The sequence below is a fragment of the Aphis gossypii genome, chromosome X (genome assembly GCF_020184175.1).
Source record: "Aphis gossypii isolate Hap1 chromosome X, ASM2018417v2, whole genome shotgun sequence".
Lineage (NCBI taxonomy): Eukaryota > Metazoa > Arthropoda > Insecta > Hemiptera > Aphididae > Aphis > Aphis gossypii.
Genome location: NC_065533.1, coordinates 2,948,809 through 2,969,055, shown reverse-complemented (window position 1 = coordinate 2,969,055; position 20,247 = coordinate 2,948,809). Strand labels below are relative to the sequence as shown.

General features: G+C 35.3%; 1 protein-coding gene across 1 annotated transcript; it reads right to left on the bottom strand.

Annotated features, from left to right (window-relative positions):
* Positions 1 to 5,280: 5,280 nt before the first annotated feature.
* LOC114132246 (uncharacterized) lies at positions 5,281 to 18,864 on the bottom strand. The gene is made up of 2 exons (XM_027997655.2): positions 18,412 to 18,864; positions 5,281 to 6,005 (listed from the first exon to the last, which is right to left on the bottom strand). Exons 1-2 carry the CDS (start codon positions 18,862 to 18,864, stop codon positions 5,358 to 5,360), a joined length of 1,101 nt encoding a protein of 366 aa, XP_027853456.1. The 3' UTR covers positions 5,281 to 5,357.
* Positions 18,865 to 20,247: the final 1,383 nt, after the last annotated feature.

Below are 20,247 nucleotides of genomic sequence, written 5' to 3'. Positions count from 1 at the left end.
AACGCTAAATCAGGTGAAGTCGGCTCGAGTTGGCTAATAAAAATAATTGTCTGTATAGCAACAACAGTACAACACGTAGCAACATTTAATATAGATATTATATAGATAAGTATTTCGATATTTCGTATTTTTTGATATCAATACTTAATTTTAATATGTCGAATGATCCGAATGAAAAAGTACGATGAAATATGAAACAACAATTGACGGAGTTTTTTTAGGTATTTAGAAAATACATTTAATTCAAAAATATTCATTTCATATTTCAGTTACCATAAACCTATAGTTTCATTTTTAAAGTATGATGATGCAGATGAAGGCCACTCAGAGCAAAATTCACTGGAGTAATTTATACACAATTATAATTAAGTACATTGTAAAAGTTATTAATTTATCAATATAGAATGAAAAAAAAATTGTACTTCGTATTATTAATTTCGCCTTGTTGAAGTTTTCACTTCTGTCGTGTGGTCTTAAGCAGTTAGTCTTTTTTTTTTTTACAAGCGTTTATAGTTAACATTTTTACGAAATACCTATGTCAAAATGGCAAGTAATTTTGTAGTTGAAAAATCAAAAAAAAATTGTGTATATATCTAAGGTTGAAAAATTCAACACTAAGTTTTCCTTCAAATAGCTATAAAGAAAACTCGAAACATCATTTAAGAAAAAATGAATGTGCGTTTGCATCATAAATTTTTATGGGAAATTGCGTAACGATAACGATTTACCTTCATATGGTTTTAAATATTTATTATTATTCAAAAAGTATAAGTTGTACATACTTGAAAATTTCACCCGTTATTTTGATTGGCATTTTCCTTATATAATTTATTTTTCAAAATATTTCGCTTATTTTAATGCTATTTATAATATATATATTTTTTTACATATTCGTTTTTGTTTAGTTTTTTTTTTTTTGACCGAGTAAAATACTTGTAAATTTAATACAAAATCCCCAATAACTTAGTTTTATATAGTGATTAAAAAATTACAAGAATATATATTTTCATTTTTTTTTTTAAATTAGTATTTGAAATTCAAATATTGACAAAAATTTGTCAAAATCATAAATATTTGCAAATTACCTACCTATGTTATAGTTAAAATTTATAAAATTTTTTGTATAAATAGCTAAGAGTAGAACATTTAATACAAGATTTTCCATAAGTTTGGTTTAAAATAATTTAAAAAGAACTTTAATTTTGGTGTATTCAGGCCATTAACTGGGTCTACTAGTTTTGTAAATTAAATATGTATCTAACTTTAAAATATTATTTTAATTGTAGTCTGTACCGTGTATTTTATTGCTTTACCTTTGTGATTCGAATAATAAATTTGGTCATTATAATTGTTTACAATGTTTATAGTCTATAGTACAGCTAGTATACTCATATTATACCTACGTAACAAATTATATAATAAATATACCTACTTATCAACCAAAAACTGTAGATGTTATACGCCGTGTACCCGTATATACACTCCATCATACCACTGAATTAAAAAAATATATAGGTATATAAATTAATTACAATTACATGATATAGTACCAGATAAGTGCAAGTAAATCGTAAGCCCTTTGTAGTTCTTTTTCCCCTAAAAACAGTATATATACCTAAGTACTTATCCAAGTATTTATTTACTTAATGTATAGAATTTATTCCAAAACATTATTTTTCTAGTAGGTAACTAGCTCGAAGTCTTCAGTACTACTAATTTAATTTAATAAAAATCATAAAATAAATCTAGTAAGTATACAAAATATACGCATAATAAAATAAAAATTTTAAAATTTTTTTGTTAGTATTAACACACAGATTTAAAAAAACTTATGGTATCTATTTTTTTTTGTATTTTTAATCTAATATTTCAGATTCTGAACGAAGTGATGAATGTATTGATTTTACAATGATGTGTGTTTTTTTGTTGTTTTAGATTCTGAACGAAGTGATGAATGTATTGATTTTACAATGATGTGTGTTTTTTTTTTTGGTTTTTTTTTTGTGTCTGTGTACAGCATAACTAGTCGAAATAATGCTCCAATTTCAAACGATGGGGGTGGTTTCCGATGTAAAAGTGAATATCCTTGGTGCATTATAGAGGTAAAAAGTTAACATTTTCCAATAGTTTTCAAAAAAATCGAGAAAAACAAAAAAAAAATTACGGAAAAACGGCAATTTTTAAGCAAAACCAGTTTTCGACTAAATTGATTTTTTTTTATGGTTGTAATTCAAAAACTAATCACTGAAAATACTTGAAATTTTCACCAAATGTTAATGTCAGTGGTATCTGTATATAGTTAAATTTTTAAAAAATTTTAACTTTTTTTGAGTTATTTATAAACCACTGAAATTTTCGATTTTTTTGAGAAATTTTTTTTAAAGTGTCGATAAAAAATTTTTGGATGACCAAAAAGTTTTGAAAATTTAATAAAAGGTTCCTTATGAGTTGTTTTTATTGTAGCTAAAAAAAATTAAAAATCGTTAGTCACAATTTTTTTTTTATACCTAAGCGTTTTTAGTTCAAATTTTTACGAAATCTGTCGAAAACGCGAAAATTTGCAAGTAATTTTGAAGTTGAAAAGTCATAAAATTTTTTGTGTTCATAACTAAGGATTAAAATTATAACACTAAATTTTCCATAAGTTTTCCTTCAAGTAGCTATAGAGAAAACTCATAAAATCATTATAGGAAAAATTTTAAGTGCGTTTGAATTTTAAATTTTAACGAAATCGCGTAACGATAACGATTTATCCTCAAACGATTCTAAATATTTGTTATTATTCAAAAAGTATAAGTCGTAGATACTTGAAAATTTTACCAGTTATTAAGATTAGCGTTTTCTTTACGTGATTTAATTTTCAAAATATTTTGACTTTTTTTGAGCTATTTATAGACAACTGAAATTTTCAATTTTTCTGAAAATTGTTTTTTTATGTGTCGATAAAATCTTTTTGGCTCTATCAAAATACTTGAAAATTTAATGCAAAGTTCCTCATAAGTTATTATTATAGTGATTAAAAAATTATAAGAATACATAGGCACAATTTTTTTTTATTAGCATTTGAAGTTCAAATCTTTACAAAAATTCGTCAAAACCATGAATATTTGCAAATTATTTTGTAGGTATATTTCATAAAAATTTTTGTATAAGTAGCTAAGAGTTGAAAATTTAATACAAGGTTTTTCATAAGTTTAACTTACAATTATTATAAAAGAACTTAAATTTTGTTGTATTCAGGCCATTAAAACATAAACCACCTTTTTCACCAACCACTAGAAATTATATCCTAGGCTGACAAATCATCTTCGTTCAGAATCGTTTTTCGTATACAATGATAACTATCATTGGATTCAAATTTAACACTCCTATAATATATAATAATGATCCATACGGCACTTAATATACAGCAGAGCGGTACTCACTTGCCCGCTTTTTTTTATGATATATTTATTATATGATGTTTTTGAAAATTGTTATGTATTCTGAATTATTATACAGTGTACTCTCGATTATTCGCCATTTAAACATTTTAACATTGCCTTCCGTGGAATCATCTACATTCTACATACACAATACATTAATGTATAGGTACAAAAAAAATATATCTTTACATTATACATCATTATCGGTTTAATTTGTTTATAGCCGATTATTCGATAGCGAAGTAAAATACAATGCGCTTGTTTAATATTAATAGTTTTTGATAATTGTCGATATGTTTAATGAAAAAAATTATTATTATTATACAATTATTACCCGCGAAATTCGTTTATCCGTAGATGCCCTGCCACTCTACCTATTTCGCGGATATCGAGAGTACACTGTACGTGTTTAATATTTATCTATGATAAAAGTCCTTAAAAATGATTTTATAAAATATAAAATAGATGCAAATATTAGATCAGTATGTATATTAATAATGAATTAAGTATTAATTATTAATGAGCATTATACTCTGAAATTGTTTACAAATTATTAAATATTGATGGATTAATATTAATTAATAAAGTTTCAAGTGAATAATCATAGCATCTATCTTTCAAACCTATTATCATGGGCTTAAAACATTATTTCTATGATTTAAAAAAATTAATATTAGTTTATTTTGTCAAGTATTTGAACTGTAATTGAAAAGAACCGTGTACACTGTACAGACTGCACAGTAAAGTTATACTACTTATTTTATTAACATAGAGGTGATTGCAATCTATTATTTGTTTTTTTTTATTTACGCACATTATACAATCTGTATAAAAAAATATTATAATTATGCCCTCTTAGAGAAAGAAAAAATATAATCGGAATACTTTTTTTTTTTAATCTATATTGAAACAAACATGAAGGATGTAGGTATGTTCCAAACTTGCGGAAGGTTAAATTCAGTCCGATAAAAATAATAGTCTTAAAAAAATTAAATAATATACTTAATTATATCAAACAACATTGTATGCATACAAAAATTATGCAGTATAGGTCCCATACCTATATTTATAAGTTATAACAAAATAATTCAACCAACGATCATTATCAATTTGTATTGATACATAAAATACTCGTATACAAAGAAAAAGAAAAGTATACTAACATTCAATACTCTGAAGTAGGTATCGTGCAGATATATCTACATAATATATTATTAATTAATAATTATTATGATTTATGGTACCTATATAAGTAAAATATTCCGCACTGGATGAGAAACAAATAACTCCAAATTATTATTATACCTACAAACGAATGTAATTTAATTAAATTTTATTTCGTTATCATATTATATCAATAACGCAATTATTTCTCACACTATAATGAAGTCAAATATTTCGGTCTACTGTTTGACAGAAGGCTCACCTGGGGTCCCCACCTCAAAACCAAACAAACCACTAAATACATATCCTCAGGCGTCCCATGAAATTTAATATGTATATCTCTAACCGTCTACTACTCTACAAATCTCTGCTACAACCTATCTGGTCATACGGAATCGCTCTTTGGAGTACCGCTAAACTATCGAACACAAGAACCATACAAACATTCCAAACCACCTGCCTCCGCGTGATTGCCAAAGCGTGAATGGCTCAGAGATCTTCTCAACGCACATCAAACTTAACACGTTTATTACTATTACCTATCCTTAAATTACATTTCACGTAGGAATTTCTAATGTGAAACTTCTACTCATTGTCTTTTTCTCACCACCTCTTTTTAATAATTTCATTCACATTTACTTATTGTACCATTTTTGTATAGATTGTAAATTTTCATAAATAAACAAAAAAATAAAATCATATTATATATTTTCAAAATTTACAATTTAAGAGTAAAATTTAGATTCGTAAAACTTAGTCGGTCACGAACTACCTACGGTCTCGACATTGACCCATAGATGCGTTTTCACGGTCCTGCGTTCGTGCGGCGTTTTGCCGAGCTCTGGCTTCGGCCAACTTGGTGGTAGCTGGTCTACGACTGCGACAACTCGCTGTTCTAGGTTTTGGTCTTTTGCAAATCACAGGCGACGGTGGTGGTGGTGGTGGTGGCACGGATGACGACCGTGGTCGTATGTAACACGGTTCTGGTTCCTCAGTTTCCTGATACGATAGTTCAATCTCCGGTTCGATATCGATTGTCACATTGAAGAGTTTGAATCGAAAGTTTTGTACTTCGCGCATAATGTTTCGCTCCAAGAGTGGTTCGATCGTGTGTTCTAGTTCCGGCACATTGGCCCAATATTTGCACAGCTCAATCATGATATGGTCCAGGAGTTCGACACTGACATCGCACCTGGCTAAATTTAATGCAGCAAATGAGCCGCGCATCCTGCGTCGCATTTCCACCCAATCTGGTTCATCGTCCGGGTCAGCCAGCGCTATCTCTGCCGCTTCGACTTCTGCCCTTTTCCTTTCTGCGGCACTCGGCTTCTGGACACAAGACGTGGATTGTACCTCCACTCGTTTTAGTTCGATCCGATCGTTAGCCTCGTTCAAGGCCCCGTGTATTTCCATTATCTACAAAATGGAGTATATAAATTTTATGTTTAAAAATAACGCATAGTAAAATTGTTGAACAAAATAAACCAGGTGTGCCCAAACTTTTTCAACTTACGGACCACATTCGAAATTTATATACTGTGAGCCACATATTATGTTGGTTCATTTTCGTAAAATAATATACAATGGATAATATTATCTACCTATTATTATTAATAATTTTTTTAATAATTTTAAAATTTAATCTATATTACTCAGATAATTATTAGTACTTTTATTGGTAATTATAATTGTCTTTAATAATATAATTTAAATTTTATAATTTTTTCAACATTTTGGGTTTAAAAAAATAGTGAATATAACAATAACTAACATTAAATTTAGGAATTGTAAGTAAAACAACACTTAATTAATTCACACTAAGTTTGATTTACTGTAGTCATAATAAAATTCATCTCACATAAAATTATATAAATAATGTAAATATTTCAAATAAAAAAAAAAAAATCGGAAAATACAATATATGGTTGAGTACATGCAATTATTATAAAAATTAACACTGTTGATTTTTTTCAAACGTTATATATATAATAAAAAAAAGTGTATAAAAAATATTTCATGATAAGAATATAATAATAAGTCAATATTTCTATTTAAAAAATGTTAAAAAAATTAAACCCAATAATAATATAATTATACAATATATAGTCCGAAAATTCTGATAAGCATAATAAATTAAAGTCAAGCGTTAAATTTTGAATATCGAAAAAAGCAGTTAAATATTTGTAGTTTTTGCAAGATTGCACAACTTATACACAAACAGAAGTGAGAGTCGCCATGAAGTCCAATTAAGATAAAATGGACTGATATTCAATAATATCGATAAGAGTGTAACGTAAAAATTAAAAATAGTTAAAACGGGAAAAATAATATGTACAATAGTTTTAACTTTAAAAGATAATAAGTAGTATTGTTTGAATTCCAGAATACAGTTTGGCAACGTCGCACGGGTTTAATACATTTTCATTAAAAATATTTCGGGCGCAAGTGGGTTATACAAAAGGTGTGATGGGCGCAAATGGTTTGCACCGGATAATAATATAATAAGTATATCATATAAACATAATAATATTAATAAAACTAATCTAATTTATGACTTATAAAATATAGTGCATGGGTAGACAAACCGCGGCTCGCTTCATACTTTTACGGCTCTCATCTTATCGAAAAAAAATTTTTATATGAATTTATGTAGATATTATATAATAATATGACCTTTTTTTTCATTTTGGCTCTTCCATATTTATTTATATATTTAATGGCTCGCGAGTCTCTTCTCGCTAGCGACCCTTGCTATAGTGTGTGTTAAGGTTTATTTTTGTCATTCAATATTATAGGTTTTTTGTTAGTAAAAAATAATTAATTACATTTTAGGTACTTGCGCGTTATCGTGACTACCGTCGCCTCGTCGCGACTACCTCGATGTCGAACGCATAACGTGCAATACACGTCTTTTTAATACGTTAATAATAATACAAAACTACCCAAAGCTTATGTCAATGTATATATTGATAATATTGTTAGCAAAATTATGGGCATCGTTTTTTAACCTTGTGACCTACCTTAGGTGGTGTTGGGTGTTGCATAGCTGATGCGCCGTTACCGATCCTACGACGATCGGCGGTTGTCGGCAACGACTCGCATGTGCTATCGTAGACAGGAGCGGAGTGGGTTACCCCAAGTATACAATAATAACAATAATATTTTTTTCTAGTAACAACGTCTTTGTATAATATGACAGGTTAAAAAATATATATAAACAATGAGCCCAAATAAATTAAATATTAATAAATATAATGGACCTAATATAGGGCGCCCCGGGTCAATTGACAATAATTAATATATAAATAATAATAACACCTAACATATAATATATAGTAATAGAATATAAAAAAATACAAAATCATAAGGTAGGTAGGTACAATCAAATAATAATAGAGGTACGACCTGGTTTTATATAACTCGTCGGGTGATATCCGTGGTCCTTAACAGTTGACCGGCGGCCCGATGATGCAAAATACAGTAATCGACTTCGCACACGTTGACACCAGAGTACAGAATAATGGCCAACTTGCCAACAAGTCCACTAATTGTGGTGACGTATCCGTGTACTGACCACACTTTGTAATATAAGAGTTGATCACACGACGTAGTGTAACGGCACAAATAAAAAAGCACACCAAATAACGGTGGGCGGACAGAGACGTATGTCAAGCCCAACCGTTTGGAAAAGACAGCAAAAGCGTCACCCGTCGGTCAACGGTCTGGCTAGCGGCAGACGAACTGTCGCCGGACACTGGAGGGGGGAACTTGCTGGGCGCCTCCATCCCGCTACACCGTGGTGTCCGAACCGAATAGTTAATATATAGGTAGATATAATATTCGTCGTTCCGCGTTCGAACATCCTCCCCGCCGTGAGAGTCTTCTCACACAAGCACTGGGTCGAGCCGGAAAGGGATGTCCATATAATCTTATTGTATGAAGTTTGACCTTTTTTTTTTTTTTGCAGGAGGCACAATCTAACCTTAGGTCGTCTCATATTTTTTTGAAAAAAAAAGAAAAAAAAAAAAAAAGTTTACAATTTTATGAACATTTAATTCGGTCTCATATTAATGATAATAACTAAACAAGGTAACAAAATGCACTAATAGCAATTTGCCAATAATAAATTTCAAATAATATGTTAATAAATCGACAAAACAAAAAACAAAATAATAATGTAACGAATTATGACATATAAAAATAATAACAAAAAAAATGGTAGACGTATGACTAATACAAAACAGTATAATAGAATATGATATTAAACACAATCAAAGCTTTATTGGGTACCTAGACCGCTCGAGTCATAACACAAAAAAATAAGAATTAAAAGGGTATACAGGCGTGGTAGCGACAAAAGGCTAAGCCGGCGTGCGGTGTTGTGCGCAGTAGCGTCCAGGTATACAAGTACCTTAATTATAGGTCTCACGCATTCAGATGAATAGTACCCCCCTTTTTTTTTTTTACTTTAATTGTGCGGTATCAGTACGAACTTGACTACGGGTCGGGTGACAACTCCGGACTGTGTAAGCATCGAACCACACGGACGGTACCATCGATCCCGGGCAATAACTCCGTTACCCGACCGAGACGCCATAATAGTGGAGGACTTTGTTTGTCTATAATTACAACCATATCATTTATCTTGATATTGGGGACTGTTTTTGTCCATTTGGATCTCTCCTGTAACGTAGTCAAGTACTCCGCGGACCATCGACGCCAAAAAGCCTGATGGCATTGGTCTAGCAGTTTCCACCGGTTCACCAAATTACGATTCGACTCGGAACCTGACCTAGGCGGAATAGCGAGTAGCGGTCGACCGATGAGGAAGTGTCCGGGTGTAAGATAATCCAGGTCGTGCGGGTCCGTTGACATTGGCGTAAGCGGTCGCGAATTTAAAATCGCTTCGACGCGTGTTAATAACGTAGAGAATTCCTCGTAGGTAAATACGTGTGTACCTACGGTACGTATTAACAACCGCTTTGTTGACCGGACGGCCGCCTCCCATAACCCTCCGAAATGCGGCGCGCTGGGGGGATTAAAATGCCACTGGCACATGGTCCGAGAGTTCGCAATCGCCACCTGACCCTCCGGACTTTGAATAATTGCGCGCAATTGCTTGTCAGCGCCGACAAAATTGGTTCCGCAATCGGAGAACACGTCACTGGGGACACCCCGACGCGCAACAAAGCGATCGAAAGCCGCTAAAAAAGCATCCGCAGACAAGTCGGTCACAACTTCTAAATGGACAGCCTTGGTACAAAAGCATATAAATACGGAGATATATATTTTAAAAATACGTGATTTACGCAATCGTGTCTCACGCATCTGCAGGGGACCCGCATAATCGACACCTACGCGCTCGAACGGTTGCCGCGGCTGCACGCGTGTACTTGGCAAATCAGCCATCAAAGGCGTTGCCGGTTTGGCGTCGAACCTCACACATACCGAACAATTTGCAATGACCTTATGCAACACCGAACGAAGTGAAATCACCCAAAACTGGCGAGATATTAACGCGGACAACACACGCGGGCCGGCATGGCAGGTCAATAGGTGCCATCGACGGCATAACAAAAGTGCAAAATAAGACCGCTTTGATAACAATATAGGATGTTTGCAATCATATGTCAATAATGAGTGACGAAGTCGACCCCCCACGCGTATTACTCCCTCGGCGTCAATAAACGGGGCCAACCGAGCTAGAGGCTTAGACGATACGCGCTCCCCACCGGATAATTCTCGTACTAATTCGGCGAAATGTATTTGTTGTGACATGGCCGCTAATATGCGGGCCGCACAATCAATTTCTGATTTACATAAAAACGCGGGAGCTACCCTCACCGGATGTCGGGGCATTGACCTTCGTGTCGTGTTATTTCGTTTGTGTGATACGCGCTGATGACAGGCTGCAATAAAGCGACGTGCATATGCGACCACACGGAGCATTCGATCGTAATTTGAAAAACGAGTACACCATTCCTCGTCGAACTCATTAACACGCGCCGCACATGACACGGGACGCATTTCGGGTAAGTCCGGACAAGGTTGAGGCGGGCAAAATTGGTCCCAGATCGATGGGTCTTCATAAGCTACCGGCGGACCGTGCCAATATAATTCAAACTGTGATAATACCGATGGCATCACTCCGCGTGATGCGCAATCGGCGGGATTATTGTGCGACTCGACATGTTGCCAATGACAGTCCGGGAGTAAGGTCCTAATTTGATGCACACGATTCGAAACGTAAAGTTTGAACGATGTGTGAGAGACAGTCAACCAAGATAATACTATTGTCGAATCCGACCACGCCCGTACGCCGATAATATTAAGCTGCGCCGCTAACGTACGACGAATTCGATTTAGCCAACGAGCTAATAATAACGCCGCGTTCAACTCGAGCCGCGGGACTGTTAACGGTTTCAATGGAGCTAATTTTGTTTTTGTGCCGATAAGAAACACTGACGTGTCGGCAGGACCGTTGGTTATTCGTATATAAACTACCGCTGCATAACCCGATTGTGAAGCGTCACAAAAACCTAATAAATAACACGACGCGCCTAAGCTAGCGTTAATATGCCGAGGTATACGGATGGCTAAAAGTGACGGCAAATCGGATACGAAGGCGGCCCACTCATCATGGATATCGGTTGGGAGGGCCTCATCCCAGGACAGACCGCGTTGCCAGGTCCTCTGCATGATGGATTTAGCCAAGAATACTACCGGGCCGAAGACGCCAAGCGGGTCGAAAATTTGAGCTACGAGCGATAAAATGCCACGCTTCGTAAATATGGGCGACTGTTCAATACGTAACGCACAACAAAAATAATCTCCGTCCGGATGCCATTCTATGCCTAACACCTTGGTGCCCAACCTTTCACTTGCTTCGAACGACATAGGGGTACCTACGCGATCGTCGGCCGCGACCGCTGCCAGAACGGACGGTGTATTCGACGCCCACTTTTTGAGCTCTAAACCAGATTTATTTAAAACGAATATCAAGTCAGATTGAAGCTTTAACACTTCGGGTATGGTGTCCGCCCCGTAACAAATGTCATCGACATACGTTTGATATGTCAATGCATGACGGACCCACTCGAAGTCGTCGCAGTCTTCATGAGCGATAGTTTGTAGGACGCGTAACGCTAGATACGGCGCACAATTTACGCCGTACGTAATTGTATTTAGTTCATATTCGCGCAACTCGTCGTGCGGTGACGAGCGCCATAGTATGTGCTGATACCTACGGTACTCTGGCAAAATTAATATTTGCCGATACATTTTGCAAATATCCGTAGTAAAGGCATATTTATGAATGCGAAAACGTGTTAAAATATCGACAATATCTTGCTGTAACTTAGGGCCGGGAAGTAAACAGTCGTTTAACGATGGTCCACGACCACTACGCGCGGATGCATCAAATACTACCCGTATTTTCTGAGCATCAATCTCGGGCCGATATATAGCATGATGCGGAATGATATACGCCCCCGGGGACGTGGCGACAGACATGTGCCCTAACGAAATGTATTCAGCCATGAATTTATCGTACAACACCTTTAGCGACGGGTTCGCGGCCAATTTGCGCTCGAGAGCGTCGAAACGCCGAAGCGCCACCTCGCGGGACCCACGAAACGCATCTTCCGACGCCGGCAAACGAAAAGGCAGCGGTACTGAGAAACGTCCGGACGATAAGCGTACAACATTGTCCCTAAATATCTGTTCACACTTTCCGTCATTCGAGAATGTCGCCGGTGCCATCTCCGGCTCCTCGACATGCCAAAACCGCTCCATGAGCCCTTCGATAGAAACGGTCATTGAAACCAGTACTGACTGATACGGGCTGGCCTCTGGCTCGGATACGGCGCCAATTAATATCCACCCAAAAATTGAACTATACGCGGACGGTAGCGCGCTGTCGACTGAACATTTACGTCCGTCCATGATTGAATTATAGACGTCACTGCCTAATAGCATATCGATCGGCGACGCAACGTAGAAAGACGGGTCGGCTAATGCCAGATTAGAAAACCGGTTTTTAATATCTGCGGGTAACGACTTTCCGGGCAGATCGCCTGTTATGGTGGGTAGCACCCACGCATGTACTGATAATACAGGCTCGGTCGCGAACCGTGGTTGTACCGTACATTCGACACGACCTTGAACGTTAACGGATACGCCGGACAGGCCGCTTACCGGGGCGGTCCAACGCGAGCGCTTTAAGCCTAACCGTTCGGCGCATGCGACCGTAATAGCGCTAATTTGCGACGCGCAATCTATTAACGCGCGCATAGTTTGCCACGACCCGGTTCGATCGCGCACGTGAACGAGCGCCGTACCTAACATGACAGTTGCGGGGCGGAGGGATAGCGGTTGTGGAGCTGACGCGCACATAACTTGGGTGGGTTGCGCGTCGTCATTAGCATATCGCTCGCCGGTAGACACATGTAATAACGAATGGTGTCTCCGCGAACAATCCTTACAGCCCGGTTTATTTTTACATTTTGGAGCCCAGTGTTTGGGGCTAAAACAATTAAAGCACATTTTATGTTCTCGCGTCCACCTGACCCGTTCATCAACCTCCCAAGCTTTGAAACGGGTACATGACACCAGCTCATGAGATCCAGTACAGCATGGACAGGTGTTATCATTTTTGGATGTTACCATGGCCGTCAAGCGAGAACCCTGCGACTTCCCGGAGTACTCTCCCCCCTTTCGGATCGGACCAGGTGTTCTGGTAATTTTGACCGGCGCTGACAACCCTGCCTTGTTAGGTAACTCCCCGACAACTTCTAATATTGCTACGCGTGTTCGTACGAACTCTAATAATTGAGTTAAAGACGGATAATCCGCCGTACTGCTCGCTTCAAATAACTGACGGGTCGACATCGGTAAACATCTAAATGCGATCGAGAATAAAATAAATGATCCTAAGTCCGGAATCTTGAGCGCCTCTAGCAACGAATTACCCTCATTGAACGTACCCACAAATTTGTTGAGATCACGAAGCGATTCATGCGATATCGTCGATGTATGTAATAAATTTTCGACGAGCGATGTAGCTACTAAACGTGGTCGATTAAAACGGCCGGACAACGTGGACCACACTAACGCGTAATTATCTGCGGAAACCGGTATACCTTGCACAGCCTCCGCCGCAGCACCTTTCAAGCAACCTATCAAATAATACATTTTGTCGATGTTAGACAACTTAGGACGATTGTCCACTACTGCCGTAAATCGGTCACGAAAGTTGGGCCAAGTTTGGAAATCACCGTCAAAGGTGGGTAAAGGGATTTCTGGTAGTCGCGAAAATGTATTACCGGTATCATCGGCCGAGATGGTATGAGACGGTAGTTTATCTCGTATGTAAGAGAGGTCAATGGCCTCCACTCCCTTAGGTATTAAAGAATTGGCCACAGCTTTCGAGTCGGTGATAAGCCGGCGCACCTCAGCAATTGCATCCGGCGAGTAATCCGCGAGCTTATCTAATATGACTAAATAGTCTAACACACCATCGTCTTCGGTCTTAAATTGTGTCCATAATGAGTCGAGATCGGCCGCGATAACCGAAAACGCGGAGGCTACCTCTGGTTCACTTGCCACACGCACGCCTAAATCGTGGATGGATCGAATTTGCGCGATAATGCTGGTGCGCTTGACCGTCGCACGTGCCAATAATCGAGTGACACGGTCTATCTCTTGTTTCGGTTCGTCACCCATAATGACGGGTAAAACCACCAAAACTTATCGCACACGCTCACACTATTTATACTTTATGGCAGCGGTCGGCGTAACTACCCGATCACTCGTACCTAAACCTAACAATGTATGCTAAAACCCACTCACACTACACAAAACACTAGTGTCACAACACACACACTCCGAACCCCCCAAAGGTCGGAAACCACGCTCTGCTACCAAAAATGATGCGCCGTTACCGATCCTACGACGATCGGCGGTTGTCGGCAACGACTCGCATGTGCTATCGTAGACAGGAGCGGAGTGGGTTACCCCAAGTATACAATAATAACAATAATATTTTTTTCTAGTAACAACGTCTTTGTATAATATGACAGGTTAAAAAATATATATAAACAATGAGCCCAAATAAATTAAATATTAATAAATATAATGGACCTAATATAGGGCGCCCCGGGTCAATTGACAATAATTAATATATAAATAATAATAACACCTAACATATAATATATAGTAATAGAATATAAAAAAATACAAAATCATAAGGTAGGTAGGTACAATCAAATAATAATAGAGGTACGACCTGGTTTTATATAACTCGTCGGGTGATATCCGTGGTCCTTAACAGTTGACCGGCGGCCCGATGATGCAAAATACAGTAATCGACTTCGCACACGTTGACACCAGAGTACAGAATAATGGCCAACTTGCCAACAAGTCCACTAATTGTGGTGACGTATCCGTGTACTGACCACACTTTGTAATATAAGAGTTGATCACACGACGTAGTGTAACGGCACAAATAAAAAAGCACACCAAATAACGGTGGGCGGACAGAGACGTATGTCAAGCCCAACCGTTTGGAAAAGACAGCAAAAGCGTCACCCGTCGGTCAACGGTCTGGCTAGCGGCAGACGAACTGTCGCCGGACACTGGAGGGGGGAACTTGCTGGGCGCCTCCATCCCGCTACACCGTGGTGTCCGAACCGAATAGTTAATATATAGGTAGATATAATATTCGTCGTTCCGCGTTCGAACAATAGCAAATCAAGGAATATTTTCGTTTTTAATGTTCGAGTAAACGAGTGGCAACGCTGGTCTTAAATTATCCTTAATAGAATTAGGAATAGAATTCACTTGCAAAATGCAAGATTAGAGTGGAACACGGCGTCACTATAACCCATAATAAGTGGTAGTCACGATAACGCACAAACACCAAACATTTTAATTAATAAAATGTCTTAAAATAAAAAGTGCAAAATAAATGGTATTGAATTCTGTGATACTGAATGAAATTGGTTTAAGAAAAAATTTAAGACAATTTCTATTAAATAATAAAAAAAAAATAACATATTTAATATATTTTAGATTCTGAACGGAGTGATGAATGTATTGATTTTACAACGAAGTGTGTTTTTTTTTTGTGTCTGTCGACAACATTTGGAGCAGTAAAAATGCTTCGATTTTTGACTTCAGCCTCTCTTTGAAAAGGAAATTGAATCTAGTTGGTACTTAGGGGGGGGGGGTCAAAAGTTAAAAATTTTCAATATTTTTTAAATGAATCGGGAAAAACCCTAAAAAAATGAGGGAAAAACAGGATTTTTTACGCAAAACCAGTTTTCGTCAAAATCGAATTTTTTATTTTGCTATAACTCAAAAACTAATCAATGTAAATACTTGAAATTTTCACCAAATATTTATAATAGTGTTCTCCATACACAGTTAAATTTTCAAAGAACTTTGACTTATTTTGAACTATTTATAGACGATTGAAATTTTCAATTTTTCTAAGTATTTGTTTTTAAATAACGATAAAAATTTTTTGGCTGACCAGAAAATCTTGAAAATTTAATACAAGGTTTCTTACAAGTTGTTCTTAAAGTGATAAAAAAAAAAATTCGGAAATCGTTAGTCAAAATTTTTTTTTATGAGTGCTTAAAATTCGAATTTATACGAAATATGTCAAAATTGCGAAAATTTGCAAGTAATTTTGAGGTTGGAAAATCGTAAAAATTTCTTTTTTTATAACTAAGTTTTGAAAATTTGATACAAGATTCTCCATAAATTTTTCTTCAAATATCTGAAAAAAAACTCTACCGGATTCAGACAAAAAATTTTTATGAGTGTTTGAAATTTAAATTTTTACAAAACCGCGTTAAATAACAGTTTAGCCTCAAACGATTTTTGATATTTGTTATTATTCAAAAAGTATAAGTCGTAGATACTTGAAAATTTTACCAGTTATTAAGATTTGCGTTTCTTTACGTGATTTAAATTTCAAAATATTTTGACTTTTTTTGAGCTATTTATAGACAAATGAAATTTTCAATTTTCCTAAGAATTTTTTTTTGAAGTGTCGATAAAATTTTTTTGGCTGAGTCAAAATATTTGAAAAATTAATACAAAGTTCCTCATAAGTTATTTTTATAGCGATAAAAAAATTATAAGAATACATAAGCACAATTTTTTTTATTAGCACTTGAAGTTCAAATTTTGACAAAAACTCGTCAAAATCATGAATATTTGCAAATTATTTTGTAGTTCAAAATTCATAAAATTGTTGATATTTATATCTAACGTTAAATATTCCAGACTGACAAATCATCTCCATTCAGAATCGTTTTCGTATACAATGATACCTATCATTGCATTCAAATTTAATCTACCCTAGTCCGAGGTCCACCCCACCCCCTAATGTACAGCAAAGAGCGGTACCCACTTGCCGATTTTTTTTTAATAAAATTAAAAATTGTAAGATATTTTATAATTATTGTTACCTATAGAAAATTCTAATTTTATAAAATGGTCCCGGTTCAAATGGAATACTTACGCGGGCTGTAGATTGTATAGTGTATACGCTTGAAATAAACTATTTAGTAGTCATAATATTTAATTATTGAAATCATTTTTCTATTAAAAATTAGGTTTTTTGACCATGAAAATTAACCCATTATGCATATAGGCGTTTTGGATAATAAATGTATTATATAATGTACTACAAAAATGTAGGTTATACGAATATATGGCGCATTATTAACAATTAACTTAGTCTATTATATAATTGGAGTAAACTCCAATATCGCATATTATGATACTTTTTAGCTGTTACTGTATATTAATTATCTGGGGTAGCCAACTTGTGGCTCTCGTATAATTTATAAAATCAAAATGTACTTATTATCATAATTCTGATATTTTACAATTAAAAAAATTATTGATTTATATAAAATGTATTTATAAAAATTTTAACTATACATATATATTATATATATATATAGTTTGTGAACATGTGGGCTGTGGCTAACTTTGCTATATATTATGTTCAAATAAGTTGTGGTACCCTATTTATCAATATTAGAGCGATGACTAAAAAAATGGGAATGGGAAAATATAAGAACTATAATACAAGTATTGTATTATTGTAATGTGGTCAGGTCGGTCAGGGAGTTAAATATAAGTCATAAGGTATTCAGGGAGAGTTGTATCTTGTTGGACAAAGTAGACATAATTAACTAAGCCAGAATTTATTTCAGTTCTTAAATTTTATTGCTTGCTGAATACTTACAAAGTAGGTAGATAAATGAAGTTTTGTAATCGTATTGGTAGCTGTATCGTATTTGTTTCAGAGTCCACTGAGTCCAATAACTAGTAACTTAAATAATTTATTGATGTCTAGTTGGTCTACAGAGAACTATCGTTTTTAAATTGTGTGCATTAAATATAGTTTATTGTGTGTGGCCCGGTGTGGGTATGTTATTGTATCGGTCAGCTATTAATCATATTGTGCCTGTACCTGCTATATAAGAATTATTTAAATGAAGATTTACGTGTTTCGAGAGGGTCCTAATAATAAAAGTCGTTACCATTTTTCCATTAAAATATGTCCAGCGTGGCGTGAATAAAATTAAACGGTACATTGTATTTCAATACGCATAAGCTCAACGAGGTATTTGAAATTTTATGTTTTAAGCAAAAAGCTAGATTAGGTACCTATTTAGCTTCAATAATAACTTAATTTTTTTATGAAATTTACTACATGAAGTCTAGAGGATTCATTTATCAAGTCATTTTAACTAAAAATGAATGAGTGGACCTTAATAATAAAATATATTGGGCTAACCTTGGCAGCGTCCACTCGGTCGTCGATGTGCATCAGGTCGGTATCACACTGTTCGCTTTGGTTCGCGTCGTGTTGGTCGCGATGTCTGAGCACTTCGGCCCACACAGCTAGCCGGACCTCCTCGTCACCCGCCAGCCACTCATCCCGATGCTGCCAGTAGTCGGTCACGTGATTGCATCGATAATAAAGCTGACACCACTCGTTGATCACTGTCGGGAACCATGTCTCGTCGTAGTACCGGCCTAGAGTCCGGAACAGACTTTCGCTCGTGCACTTTGTCCACTTCCACTCGACTGAATCCTCGAATCGAGTGGAACTCGGCTTATTGCGGCTAGGCGGACAGTCGGTCTGGACCGGTTCCCTCGGACAGCCGTCGTCAGCTGGACACCGCTTTTTTTTTAGCGGCATCAGGAACGTATCTGCACCATTTCCCCCGCAATCGGTTCCGTTCATAGAGGTAATATATTTTATGCGTTGTTATCGTATCAGTGGCGTCCTGTTTATAGCTATTGTATACCTTGTAATTGGAAATTTTGTTTTTATTAATGTGTTAACTAATCAATTTTTTTTATTTAAGACGCCGTTGGGCGTCGTAGATTTGTTTGACTACGCGACACGCACGATATGTAGGTGGTATTTACCCAAGTAAACATTTCACACATAGCAACTATAGCCGGTTCTAGCTAGATACACTAGGTATATTAATTACAACATAATAATTATAATAAATAATAATATAATACATTATTTTATAAGAAAGAAATTGTATGTTATTGCCACAATGTTAATAACTTGATAGTATTTATGTTCTTTATATCATCAATAGGTACATATTGTACATTATCAAAATATTATCATTTTTATCTCCACGGCTATGTGTCCAATTGTAATGGTACCTATGTCAAGTTTCAAGACAAAAAAAGTGAATTTTAAGTCTTTAAGTAATTTTTTTAAATATATATACATTTGATATTAGCGCATTAGCTATTGATGTTTATTAATTTCGTTAATGTTATTCATTATTCGTATTCATTATTGTTAACGCAATAAACAACTAACATATATTTTAGCGTATATTTTGTTTGTAATTTTCGACTCTATTGATAAGACAAAAAATAATAAATAATACTTAGTATTCATGAAGTCATTTTGATATAAAATAATAGATAAACGAAAAAATAAAATCATATTTCAAAACTTACAATAGACGGATAGTACGCGGATTAGAACGGATAACGACCACGGTCGTATGTAACACGGTTCTGGTTCCACAGTTTCCTAATATTGTTTCATATTGCAGGTGTGGAATACTGGAAGTTGTACAAAATATAGTATTCAACAACAATAAACAGCCCAAACCCATTTTATTCCGTCCTTTTATATATATGTTGATGATGTTATACAGAAGGATGACTGTATTAGAAATTTTAAAATATTGTTTGTTTATTGTATCTAGTATATTTTAGAGCAGTAAAAATGCATAGAATTCCAACTTTGGAGGTGATTTCACTGGTTTTTGTTAGAAAATTGGTTCCTAGGGGTTTAAGGGATTAAAAGTTAAAAAGTCATAATATTCTACATTATATGGTAAATAAATATATTAATTATATATAAGAGAATGTAAGGCTCGTGTGTAATAGACTTAATTATTTTTAAGCAATTAATTATATAAACAATCATATTCATGACTCTGACGATGTTAAAGTTGGTGCAAATATCGCAGTATGCAATATTAAAAAAAGGGTGGTCAAGTGGGCAACACTCTGCTGTGCAATAGATATCGCGTAAACCTCGAACATGAAGTAGCAGATCACTATTATAATGAGTGTGTTAAAT

Coding starts and splice junctions, on each gene's coding strand:
- LOC114132246 (XM_027997655.2), bottom strand. CDS start 18,864: ATGAACGGAACCGATTGCGGGGGAAATGGTGCAGATACGTTCCTGATG. Junction 6,006..18,411: donor ACCGAGTGGACGCTGCCAAG/GTTAGCCCAATA, acceptor TCCATTTTGTAG/ATAATGGAAATACACGGGGC.